The sequence below is a fragment of the Calonectris borealis genome, chromosome 38 (assembly GCF_964195595.1).
Source record: "Calonectris borealis chromosome 38, bCalBor7.hap1.2, whole genome shotgun sequence".
In the NCBI taxonomy this organism is placed as follows: Eukaryota; Metazoa; Chordata; class Aves; order Procellariiformes; family Procellariidae; genus Calonectris; species Calonectris borealis.
The window spans coordinates 47,726-60,567 of record NC_134349.1 but is presented as its reverse complement, the minus strand read 5'-3'; the positions used below and the strand labels follow the sequence as shown (position 1 = coordinate 60,567).

At 59.3% G+C, this 12,842-nt stretch overlaps 1 gene segment (V, D, J or C); it reads right to left on the bottom strand.

The window, feature by feature from the left end:
- LOC142074571 (immunoglobulin heavy variable 3-23-like) overlaps positions 1 to 4,393 on the bottom strand; it is a 33,902-nt gene extending 29,509 nt beyond the window's left edge. The window contains 2 exon segments of the V gene segment in view: positions 3,877 to 4,216; positions 4,318 to 4,393. Of these exon segments, the coding sequence occupies positions 3,877 to 4,216; positions 4,318 to 4,366 (389 nt within the window).
- Positions 4,394 to 12,842: the final 8,449 nt, after the last annotated feature.

Here is a 12,842-nt window from a genome sequence, read left to right as displayed (position 1 = left end):
GCCGAGCTCCGCCCTCCCGCACCCCAAAAACGCCCCGACACGCAGAAAATAACCCTGGATTTGGGGCACAACTGCCCCTTGGAGTGCAAAAACATTCCAGATCTGGGGAAAAAAACGTCCATCGGGTGGAAAAGCACCTCCAGTTTTAGGGGGAAAAATAGGTCGTACAATGAACGCCATCCTCGTTGGTGCAAAAAATGGCCGTCAAGGGCAAAAAATCCCATCTTTCCTGCCAGGCTGCACAGAAGCCGCAAAACCAGTCTCATCTTGAGGGAAAAACGACCCTAAGTCGAAAAAAAAAGGACCCCATTTGCTGCCAAACCAACCACGAAGGGCAAAAGCATCCCCAGATTTGGCCAAAATGGTCCCTAAAGTGCCAAACGCCCCCAGACTCGCGGCCAAAGCCGGCGTTGAGGGAAAACGCGCCCATAGTGGAAGAAAACGCCTTAAAAGGCAAAACGGGCCCAGATTTGCTGAGAAAACCGGGCACAAAAGCCCAAAGCGTGCCCACGTTTGGGGAAAAACTGGCCAGAAAGGGCAAAACCTGCCGGCCCTTGGCAAAAAATGGCCAGAAATGGCAGTAGAATCCTCCAGTTTGGGGCCAAAAGGGGTCGAAAAGCCCAAATCGCCCCCAGATTTGGGTCGAGAAGGGCCCAAAGCGCCAAATCGCCCCCGGATTTGGGTCGAGAAGGGCCCAAAGCGCCAAATCGCCCCCGGATTTGGGTCGAGAAGGGCCCAAAGCGCCAAATCGCCCCCGGATTTGGGTCGAGAAGGGCCCAAAGCGCCAAATCGCCCCCGGATTTGGGGCAGAATTGACAATAAAGGGCAAAACAGGCCCAGATTTAGGCAAAAATGGTTGCAAGAGGAAACCCATCCCACTCTTGGGTGCAGAAATGGCAATAAAGGGCAAAAGCGTGGCCAGGTTTGCTTCAGAAGTGGCCAGGAAGGGGAAGAGGGCCCAGGCGGGGGCTGGTCCCCCGGGAAAGGCCCCCCCGGGCGCAGCCACTGGCGGCGGCGGAGCTGAGCCCCCGGCACCGTTTTTGTCACCGCCGGCACCACCGTGACCAACCCAACCACCACCACTACCAGCACCCACGGTGACACAGGGGGGCACAAAATCCCCCCGGCGCAGCCCCCTCCTCTGCGGGGCCGCACGCCCGAGCGCCCACAGACCGAGCTCCGCCCTCCCGCACCCCAAAACCATCCCGAAACGCCAAAAGCATCCCAAGTTTCGGTGCAAAACGGCCACGAAAGGCAAAACCTTCCCATAATTTGTTGCCAAAAGAGCTGGGAAGGGCAAATTCAATCCCGTTGTGGGGCCAAAACGCCCATAAAAGGCGGCAAAATGCTCCGAATCAGGGCAAAATTAGGCATAAAAGGCAAGATTTCCCCAGATTTGGGGCAAAAATGGCCATAAAAGGCAGAGAAATGCCAATATTTGAGGGAAAAGTGGCCGGAAAGGGCCAAACGGTTCCAGCTTGGGGGCCAAGGTGGCCGGAAATGGCAAAAACGTCCCCAAACTTAGGGCATAAAGAGTTCTAAAAGGAAAAGAGTGGCCAGATTTGTGCCAAAAATGGCCAAAAGGGAAAAATATCCTCAGATTTAGGGCAAAAGTGGCCAAAAAAGGAAAAGTTGCTGGGATTTGGGGCCGAGAAGGGGCCCAAGAGGCCCACGCGTGCCCGGATTTGGGCCGAGAACGGGCTGAAGAGGCAAAACACCCAAATTTCGGTCCAAACTGATCTAAAGAGGAAAAAACTGCCCAGGTTTGGGTCGGGACCGGCCCAAAGAGTCAAAACTTCCCCAGATTTGGGGGCAAAACTGGCCCTAAAGGGCAAAACGTGCCCAGATTTCGGCAAAACTTGGGTGCTTGGGTGCCCTGCACGGGGTGAAGGCTCCACGCAAGGGTGCCTGGGTGCCCTGCAAAGGGTGCGGGCTCCACGCAAAGGGTCTCGCCCTCCATGCAAAGGGTCTTGGGTGCCCTACAAAGGCTCTGGGCTCCATGCAAGGGTGCTTGGGTGCTCTGCAAAGGATCTTGGGTGCCCTACAAAGGGTCTGGGCTCCATGCAAGGGCTCTTGGGTGCCCGGCAAAGGGTCTTGGGTGCCCTACAAAGGGTCTTGGGTGCCCTACAAAGGGTCTGGGCTCCATGCAAGGGCTCCTGGGTGCCCAGCAAAGGGTCTTGGGTGCCCTACAAAGGCTCTGGGCTCCATGCAAGGGCTCTTGGGTGCCCAGCAAAGGGTCTTGGGTGCCCTACAAAGGGTCTGGGCTCCATGCAAGGGCTCCTGGGTGCCCGGCAAAGGGTCTTGGGTGCCCTACAAAGGCTCTGGGCTCCATGCAAGGGCTCTTGGGTGCCCTACAAAGGCTCTGGGCTCCATGCAAAGGCTCTTGGGTGCCCTACAAAGGGTCTGGGCTCCACGCAAGGGCTCTTGGGTGCCCGGCAAAGGGTCTTGGGCACCCGGCAAAGGGTCTGGGCTCCATGCAAGGGCTCTTGGGTGCCCGGCAAAGGGTCTTGGGTGCCCGGCAAAGGCTCTGGGCTCCATGCAAGGGCTCCTGGGTGCCCGGCAAAGGGTCTTGGGTGCCCGGCAAAGGCTCTGGGCTCCATGCAAGGATTCTTGGGCGCCCGGCAAAGGGTCTGGGCTCCATGCAAGGGCACTTGGGCACCTTGCAAAGGGTCCAGGCTCCACACAAAGGGTCTCGCCCACCATGCAAAGGTCACTTGGGTGCCCTGCAAAGGGTCTGGGCTCCATGCAAGGGTGCTTGGGTGCCCGGCAAAGGGTCTGGGCTCCATGCAAGGGCGCTTGGGCGCCTTGCAAAGGGCCTTGGGTGCCCTACAAAGGCTCTGGGCTCCATGCAAGGGCGCTTGGGTGCCTGGCAAAGGGTCTTGGGTGCCCTGCAAAGGCTCTGGGCTCCATGCAAGGGCTCTTGGGCGCCCTGCAAAGGGTCCAGGCTCCACACAAAGGGTCTCGCGCACCATGCAAAGGTCACTTGGGTGCCCTGCAAAGGCTCTGGGCTCCATGCAAGGGCTCTTGGGTGCCCAGCAAAGGGTCTGGGCTCCATGCAAGGGCTCTTGGGTGCCCAGCAAAGGGTCTGGGCTCCATGCAAGGGCTCTTGGGTGCCCAGCAAAGGGTCTGGGCTCCATGCAAGGGCTCTTGGGTGCCCGGCAAAGGGTCTTGGGTGCCCTGCAAAGGCTCTGGGCCCCATGCAAGGACTCTTGGGCGCCCTGCAAAGGGTCTTGGGTGCCCTGCAAAGGGTCCGGGCTCCATGCAAGGGCTCTTGGGCGCCCGGCAAAGGGTCCAGGCTCCACACAAAGGGTCTCGCCCACCATGCAAAGGTCACTTGGGTGCCCTGCAAAGGGTCTGGGCTCCATGCAAGGGCTCTTGGGTGCCCGGCAAAGGGTCTTGGGTGCCCGGCAAAGGGTCTGGGCTCCATGCAAGGGCTCTTGGGAGCCCGGCAAAGGGTCTTGGGTGCCCTACAAAGGGTCTGGGCTCCATGCAAGGGTGCTTGGGCACCCTACAAAGGCTCTGGGCTCCATGCAAAGGCTCTTGGGTGCCCTGCAAAGAGTCTGGCCTCCATGCAAGGGCTCTTGGGTGCCCTACCAAGGGTCTGGGCTCCATGCAAGGGCTCTTGGGTGCCCGGCAAAGGGTCGCACCCTCCGTGCAAGGGCACTTGGGCACCCAGCAAAGTGTCTTGGGTGCCCTACCAAGGGTCTGGGCTCCATGCAAGGCTCTTGGGCGCCTGGCAAAGGCTCTTGGGTGCCCTGCAAAGCTGAGATGCACCAGCTGCAGCCGCTCAAGCGCAACCAAGAGGGCCGAAAGCTGCCAAGCATCGTCGCCCTCCATCTCCCACGGGCCCGTGCAGTCAACCCCGGGTTTTTTGACCGGCCGCCGCCGGGGTCGACGCCACCGTGAGCACTTTTCGCGCAGTAGTAGGTGGCCGTGTCGTCGGCCCTGAGGCTGTTCATCTGCAGCGTGACCGTGCTCTGGGAGTTGTCCCTGGAGATGGTGAAGCGGCCTTTGACCGCCGGCGCGTAGTATGTGCTACCACCACCGCTGCTAATACCCGCGACGTACTCGAGCCCCTTCCCTGGCGCCTGTCGCACCCAGTCCATGCTGTAGCTGCTGAAGGTGAAGCCGGAGGCCTTGCAGAGGAGGCGCAGGGACCCCCCGGGGGTCTGGAGGCCCCCTCCGGACTCGACCAGCTGCACGGCCGCCCGCAGCCCTGGGGAAGGAGGGAGGAGAGAATTGAGTCGCCCGGTCCCGGCATCGTCGGCGTCCCCCGCCCCCGTCTCCGCGCCCGGGGAGGGGGTCACAGGGTCCTACCTGGGAGGGCTGCGAGGAGGAGGAGGATGGAAGCCAAGTGGAGAGCCATGGCGAGGAAGAGGAGGGTGGGGGAGACTGGGGATGTGCCACCATGGTGGGTGCCGGGGGTTTTAAAGGTGCTGGGTGCCGGGGATTTGCATGGGAGGGGTCCGCCCCCAGCCCTCTGCCCCACCTGGGGGGGGGGGTGTTTTAATTGCAAATCTTCTGCTGGGTGGCTCGTTAGCGGCGGGGTTGTGAAGTTTTTAATTGCAAGCTCTGCCGGGCAGCCCGATCACTTGTTTACGCCGAATTATTTGATTGCAGGGTCTCTGGGGAATTAATCGCAGGTGTGCAGTGAATTAATTAATGGCAGCGTCTCTCGGGAATTCGTCACAGATGTACATCAAATTAGTTAATTGCAAGCTCTGCAGCGAGCCCTTATATTTTATTTACACTGAATTAATTAATTGCAACCTCTGCAGTGAGCCCTTATATCGTCTTCATATTGGAATTATTTAATTGCAAGCTCTGCAGCGAGCCCTTATATTTTATTTACACTGATTTATTTAATCGCCACCTCTGCAGTGAGCCCTTATATCATCTTTACATTGAATTATTTAATTGCAACCTCTGCAGCGAGCCCTATATCGTCTTTATACTCAGTTATTTACTTGCAATCTCTGCAGTGCGCCCTATATCGTCTTTATGTTGGAATTAATTAATTGCAAGCTCTGCAGCGAGCCCTTATATCTTATTTACATTGAATTATTTAATTGCAATCTCTGCAGCGAGCCCTTATATTTTATTTACGCTGATTTATTTAGTTGCAAGCTCTGCAGTGCGCCCTTATATCGTCTTTATATTGGAATTATTTAATCGCAATCTCTGCAGTGAGCCCTTATATCATCTTTACATTGAATTATTTAATTGCAGACTCTGCAGCGAGCCCTTATATTTTATTTACACTGATTTATTTAATTGCAAGCTCTGCAGCGAGCCCTTATATCATCTTTACATTGAATTATTTAATTGCAAGCTCTGCCGTTGGCCCTTATATCATCTTTACATTGAATTATTTAATTGCAAGCTCTGCCGTTGGCCCTTATATCATCTTTACATTGAATTATTTAACTGCAAGCTCTGCCGCGAGCCCTTATATCATCTTTACATTGAATTATTTAATTGCAAGCTCTGCCGCGAGCCCTTATATCATCTTTACATTGAATTATTTAATTGCAAGCTCTGCCGCGAGCCCTTATATCTTATTTACATTGAATTACCTAATCACAATCTCTGCAGTGCGCCCTTAGATCTTCTTTATACTAAATTAATTGCAATCTCTGCAGGGAGCCCTTATATCATCTTTACATTGAATTATTCAATCGCAATCTCTGCAGCGAGCCCTTGTATCTTCTTTACACTGAATTAATTAATTGCAGGCTCTGCAGCGAGCCCTTATATTTTATTTACACTGATTTATTTAATTGCAAGCTCTGCAGTGAGCCCTTATATCATCTTTACATTGAATTATTTAATTGCAAGCTCTGCGGTGAGCCCTTATATTTTATTTACACTGATTTATTTAATTGCAAGCTCTGCGGTGAGCCCTTATATTTTATTTACACTCATTTATTTAATTGCAATCTCTGCAGTGAGCCCTTATATCATCTTTACACTGAATTATTTAATTGCAAGCTCTGTAGCGAGCCCTTATATCTTATTTACATTGAACTATTTAATTGCAATCACTGCAGGGTGCCCTTATATCTTATTTACATTAGTTAATTAATTGCAATCACTGCAGGGAGCCCTTATATCACCTTTACATTGAATTAATTAATTGCCAGCTCTGCAGAGCCCTCATAGCTTATTTACATTAATTAATTGCCAGCTCTGCAGAGCCCTCATAGCTTATTTACATTAATTAATTGCCAGCTCTGCAGAGCCCTCATAGCTTATTTACATTAATTAATTAATTGCCAGCTCTGCAGAGCCCTCATAGCTTATTTACATTAATTAATTAATTGCCAGCTCTGCAGAGCCCTCATAGCTTATTTACATTAATTAATTAATTGCCAGCTCTGCAGAGCCCTTATAGCTTATTTACATTAATTAATTAATTGCCAGCTCTGCAGAGCCCTCATAGCTTATTTACATTAATTAATTAATTGCCAGCTCTGCAGAGCCCTCATAGCTTATTTACATTAATTAATTAATTGCCAGCTCTGCAGAGCCCTCATAGCTTTTTGCTACCGAATTATTAATTGCAATTTCTTCCCGGCCCTCATTAATTCTTCACCTTTAATGACTTAATTTAAGCACTTCTTGGGCCTTAATGAGTTAATTGCCCCTCCCCCTTTCTCCGGCTGGGGTGCTCGACGGGCGAGCTCTGCAGCGCCCCCCCCCCCCGCTGACGTCATCGCCATTGTTTTGGGGGCGAAAGCTCGGAAATGAGCAATTCGATTGTTCCCGGCCCTGGGCAGAGGGATTTTGGGGGAAGATGCTGGGATTTGGGGATTTTGGGATGCAGGGATGCGGATGCTCGGAGCCAGGATTTTGGGGGAAGATGCTGGGATTTTGGGGGAAGATGCTGGGATTTTGGGATGCAGGGATGCAGGGATGCGGATGCTCGGAGCCAGGAGCTTGGGAAGATGCTGGGATTTTGGGGGAAGATGCTGGGATTTTGGGATGCAGGGATGCGGATGCTCGCAGCCAGGATTTTGGGAAGATGCTAGGATTTTGGGGAAGATGCTGGGATTTTAGGAGGCAGGGATGCGGATGCTCGGAGCCAGGATTTTGGGAAGATGCTGGGATTTTGGGGGAAGATGCTGGGATTTTGGGATTCAGGGATGCTGATGCTCGGAGCCAGGATTTTGGGAAGATGCTGGGATTTGGGGAAGATAATAAATTTTGGGATATAGGGCAGTGGTGTCTGGGCTCAGAGCAAGATTTTGGGGAAGAAAATGGGATTTTGGGATGCAGGGCAGAGGTTTCCGGGCTCAGGGCAGGGATGCTGATGCTTGGAGCAAGGATTTTGGGAAGATGCTGGGATTTTTGGGATGCAGGGTGGGGATTTCTGGGTTCAGAGCAGGCTCTGGGCTCGGTGCAAAGATTTTGGGAAGATTCCGGGTTCCGATCTCACCGAGACCATGCCGGAGCCGCTGGAAGTAAAGCCAGAACCCTTGCAGAGGAGGATCCGGGCTGGGATTTGGGCCAAAATCCACGGATTTGGGCTCAAGAAAGGGGTTTTGTGCTTGGTGCAGGAGTCCAGACTCGCTACAAGACCTGGGTCTCTTTCTGCGAGGATTTCGGGAAGATGCTGGGATTTGGGGACACGGTGCCGGGTCGGTGCCGTCCCCACCACCAGCACCTTTGGCGCAGTAGTAGGTGGCCGTGCCGTCGCCCTGAGGCTGTTCATCTGCAGCGTGAGCTGCTCTGGGGGTGTCCCTGGGGATGGTGACGCGCCCTTGCACCGCCGGCGCGTAGCCTGTGCCACTACCATCGCTGTAAATACCCGCGACCCACTCGAGCCCCTTCCCGGGCGCCTGTCGCGCCCAAACCATGTCGTAGCTGCTGAAGTCGAAGCCGGAGGCCTTGCAGAGGAGGCGCAGGGACCCCCCGGGGGTCTGCTCGCCCCCTCCGGACTCGCCCAGCTGCACGGCCGCCCGCAGCCCTGGGGAAGGAGGAAGGAGAGAATTGAGTCGCCCGGTCCCGGGCTGCGACCTCCCCTGCAAGGGCTCCGGCTTCACCTTCAGCAGCTCCGAAATGCAATGGGCGCGACAGGCGCCCGGGAAGGGGCTCGGGGGGGTCGCGGGTATTAGCAGCAGTGGTAGTAGCACATACTACGCGCTGGCGGTGCAAGGCCGCTTCACCATCTCCAGGGACAACTCCCAGAGCAGCTCACGCTGCAGATGAACAGCCTCAGGGCGACGGCACGGCCACCTACTACTGCGCGAAAGCTGCTGGTGGTGATGGTGGCCCCGACCCCGGCACCGCGCCCCAACGTCCCTCAGTTGTGCCCCGAATTCCCAGCATCTCCCCAAAGCCCCTGCACCCACCACGGACCCTTCCACCCAGCCCGGACCCCAGCACCCAGCCTGGACCCTCTGGACCCAGCACAAACCCCCGCCCTGATCCTGGATCCCTGCCCTGAGCCCAGACCCCTGTCCCCAGCCCAGATCCTTGCCCCCACCATCTGCACCCACGTCAGCCCCTGGCGCCCAGCCGGGACCCCCTGGACCGAGCCCAGAGCCCTTAAACCGAGCCTGGAGCCATGTCCTGAGCTTGCGCTGAGCCCGGACCCTGCACCCAGCCCGGACCCCAGCCCCTTCCTCTCTCCCCCCACCCCCACTGCTGAACTCTGCCACCCACCCCAGCCCCTCCCGGGCGCCCGTCCGTGCCGGAGCTGCCGGAGGTGACTCCGGAGCCCTCGCCCAGGAGGCGCGGGGCAGGGATTTGGGGCAAGAGGCGGGGATTTGGGCACCGTGCAGAGGTTGCGGCTGAGGGCAGAGGGTCCGGGCTGGGGGCGAGGGGCTGGGCTGGGTTCAAAGGGTCCCGGCTGGGGGCGAGGGATTTGGGAAGGTGCTGGGAACAGGGCAGCGGTGTTGGGAACGGGACAGGGGTCCGTGCTGGGGGCAAAGGGTCCCGGCTGGGTGCAGGGTCCGGGCTCGGGGCAGGGTCCGGGCTCAGCACAAGCTCAGGACATGGCTCCAGGCTCGGTTTAAGGGCTCTGGGCTCGGTCCAGGGGGTCCCGGCTGGGCGCCAGGGGCTGACGTGGGTGCAGACGGTGGGGGCGAGGATCTGGGCTGGGTGCTGGGGTCCGGGCTGGGTGGAAGGGTCCATGGTGGGTGCAGGCGCTTTGGGAAGATGCTGGGAATTCGGAGCATAATTGAGGGACGTTGGGGCGCGGTGCCGGGGTCGGGGCCACCATCACTACCAGCGTATTTCGCGCAGTAGTAGGTGGCCGTGCCGTCGCCCTGAGGCTGTTCATCTGCAGCGTGAGCTGCTCTGGGAGTTGTCCCTGGAGATGGTGAAGCGCCCTTGCACCGCCGGCGCGTAGGCTGTGCTACTACCACTGCTGCTAATACCCACGACCCCCCCGAGCCCCTTCCCGGGCGCCTGTCGCGCCCATTGCATTTCGGAGCTGCCGAAGGTGAAGCCGGAGCCCTTGCAGGGGAGGTCGCAGCCCGGGACCGGGCGACTCAATTCTCTCCTCCCTCCTTCCCCAGGGCTGCGGGCGGCCGTGCAGCTGGTCGAGTCCGGAGGGGGCCTCCAGACCCCCGGGGGGTCCCTGCGCCTCCTCTGCAAGGCCTCCGGCTTCACCTTCAGCAGCTACAGCATGGAGTGGGTGCGACAGGCGCCCGGGAAGGGGCTCGAGTGGGTCGCGAGCATTAGCTACGATGGTAGTGACACAGACTACGCGCCGGCGGTGCAAGGGCGCTTCACCATCTCCAGGGACACCCCCAGAGCAGCTCACGCGCCCCAACATCCCTAAATTGTGCCCCAAATTCCCAGCGTCTTCCTGAAAACCTCCCCACCGAACCAGGGGTCTTTGCGTTGAGCCAGAACATCCCTGCGCTGCTCCCCAACATCCCAGCCTCTTCCTTAACCCCTGCCCCGAGCCCGGACCCCCTGGATCCAGCCCGGACCCCTGCCCCGATCCTGGACCCTCGAAATGAGCCCGGACCCTCGAAACGAGCCCGGACCCCTGCACCCAGCCCGGACCCCTGCACCCAGCCGGGACCCTTTGCCCCCAGCCGGGACCCTTGTCAGGCCATAAAAGCCAAAAAGATGCCAATAGTTGGGGTAAAAATGGCTCTAAAAGGCAAAACATCCCCAGATTTGGGGTGAAACTGGCCACAAACGGAAAAACACCCCAACGCTTGGGCTGGGTGCGGGGGTCCGGGCTGGGTGCAGGGGTCCGGGCTCGTTTCGAGGGTCGGGGCTGGGGGTGAGGGGCTGGGCTGGGTTCAAAGGGTCCCGGCTGGGGGCGAGGGATTTGGGAAGGTGCTGGGAACAGGGCAGGGGCATTGAGGCACGGGACAGGGGTCCGGGCTGGGGGCAAAGGGTCCCGGCTGGGTGCAGGGTCTGGGCTCGGGGCAGGGTCCGGGCTCAGCGCAAGCTCAGGACATGGCTCCAGGCTCGGTTTAAGGGCTCTGGGCTCGGTCCAGGGGGTCCCGGCTGGGCGCCAGGGGCTGACGTGGGTGCAGACGGTGGGGGCGAGGATCTGGGCTGGGTGCTGGGGTCCGGGCTGGGTGGAAAGGTCCATGGTGGGTGCAGGGGCTTTGGGAAGATGCTGGGAATTTGGGGCACAACTGAGGGACGTTGGGGCGCGGTGCCGGGGTCGGGGCCACCATCACCACCAGCTTCTTTCGCGCAGTAGTAGGTGGCCGTGCCGTCGCCCTGAGGCTGTTCATCTGCAGCGTGAGCTGCTCTGGGAGTTGTCCCTGGAGATGGTGAAGCGCCCTTGCACCGCCGGCGCGTATCTTGTGGTACCACCACTGTAATACTCGCGACGAACTCGAGCCCCTTCCCGGGCGCCTGTCGCACCCAGTTCATGCCGGTGCTACCAAAGGTGAAGCCGGAGGCCTTGCAGAGGAGGCGCAGGGACCCCCCGGGGGTCTGGAGGCCCCCTCCGGACTCGACCGCCCGCAGCCCTTGGGGAGGGGGCAGAAGGGGAGACCCCCAGGTCCCCCAGGTCCTGCTCTGGGCTGGCCCCAGCCTCGGGGGAGCAAAGCTGGGGTGTGGGGGGTCTGGGCACAGGGAGGGTCCCGGCTGGGTGCAGGGGTCCGGGCTGGGTGCGGGGGTCCAGGCTCGTTTCGAGGGTCCGGGCTCATTTCGAGGGTCCAGGATCAGGGCAGGGATCCGGGCTGGATCCAGGGGGTCCGGGCTGGGTGCAGGGGTTAAGGAAGAGGCTGGGATGTTGGGGAGCAGCGCAGGGATGTTCTGGCTCAACGCAAAGACCCCTGGTTCGGTGGGGAGGTTTTCAGGAAGACGCTGGGAATTTGGGACACAATTTAGGGGTGTTGGGGCGCGTGAGCTGCTCTGGGGGTGTCCCTGGAGATGGTGAAGCGCCCTTGCACCGCCGGCGCGTAGTATGTGTCACTACCATCGTAGCCAATACCCGCGACCCACTCGAGCCCCTTCCCGGGCGCCTGTCGCACCCACTCCATGCTGGTGCTGCTGAAGGTGAAGCCGGAGGCCTTGCAGAGGAGGCGCAGGGACCCCCCGGGGGTCTGGAGGCCCCCTCCGGACTCGACCAGCTGCACTGCCGCCCGCAGCCCTGGGGAAGGAGGGAGGAGAGAATTGAGTCGCCCGGCAGGGTCGGCGTCGTCCCCCGCCCCCGTCTGCGCGTCCGGGGAGGGGGTCACGGGGCTGGGTCCTACCTGGGAGGGCTGCGAGGAGGAGGAGGAGGAAGGTGGAGGGGGGCTGAAGCGGGCTGTGTCCTGCTGGGGGGGTCCTGCCTGCCCCGGGGGGCTCGAGGTGCTCGGGGCGATGGTTGAAGCCAAGGAGGTGCCGGGGGGCTGGAGCATCCCTGCCCGGCCCCCAGCCCTGTTTCCAGACCCCAACCCAGCCCCGGACCCAGCCCTGAGCCCGGACCCCAGCCCTGAGCCCGGACCCCAGCCCTGAGCCCGGACCCTGCCCCGAGCCCGGACCCCAGCGCTGAGCCCGGACCCCGGAGGAGGTCGCACTCCGGGACCGGGCGACTCAATTCTCTCCTCCCTCCTTCCCCAGGGCTGCGGGCGGCCGTGCAGCTGGTCGAGTCCGGAGGGGGCCTCCAGACCCCCGGGGGGTCCCTGCGCCTCCTCTGCAAGGCCTCCGGCTTCACCTTCAGCAGCACCGGCATGGACTGGGTGCGACAGGCGCCCGGGAAGGGGCTCGAGTGGGTCGCACAAATTAGCAGCCCTAGTGGTAGCACATGGTACGCATCGGCGGTGCAAGGGCGCTTCACCATCTCCAGGGACACCCCCAGAGCAGCTCACGCGCCCCAACACCCCTAAATTGTGCCCCAAATTCCCAGCGTCTTCCTGAAAACCTCCCCACCGAACCAGGGGTCTTTGCGTTGAGCCAGAACATCCCTGCGCTGCTCCCCAACATCCCAGCCTCTTCCTTAACCCCTGCACCCAGCCCGGACCCCCTGGATCCAGCCCGGACCCTTGAAACGACCCCAGACCCCTGCACCCAGCCCAGACCCCTGCACCCAGCCCAGACCCCCGCACCCAGCCCAAGCGTTGGGGTGTTTTTCCGTTTGTGGCCAGTTTCACCCCTAATCTGGGGATGTTTTGCCTTTTAGAGCCATTTTTACCTCAAATATTGGCATCTTTTTGGCTTTTATGGCCTGACAAGGGTCCCGGCTGGGGGCGAGGGATTTGGGAAGGTGCTGGGAACAGGGCAGGGGCGTTGGGGCACGGGACAGGGGTCCGGGCTGGGGGCAAAGGGTCCCGGCTGGGTGCAGGGGTCTGGGCTCAGGGCAGGGGCCCAGGATCAGGGCAGGGGTTCGCGCTGGGTCCAGAGGGTCCAGGCTGGGTGCAGGGGTCCGGGCTGGG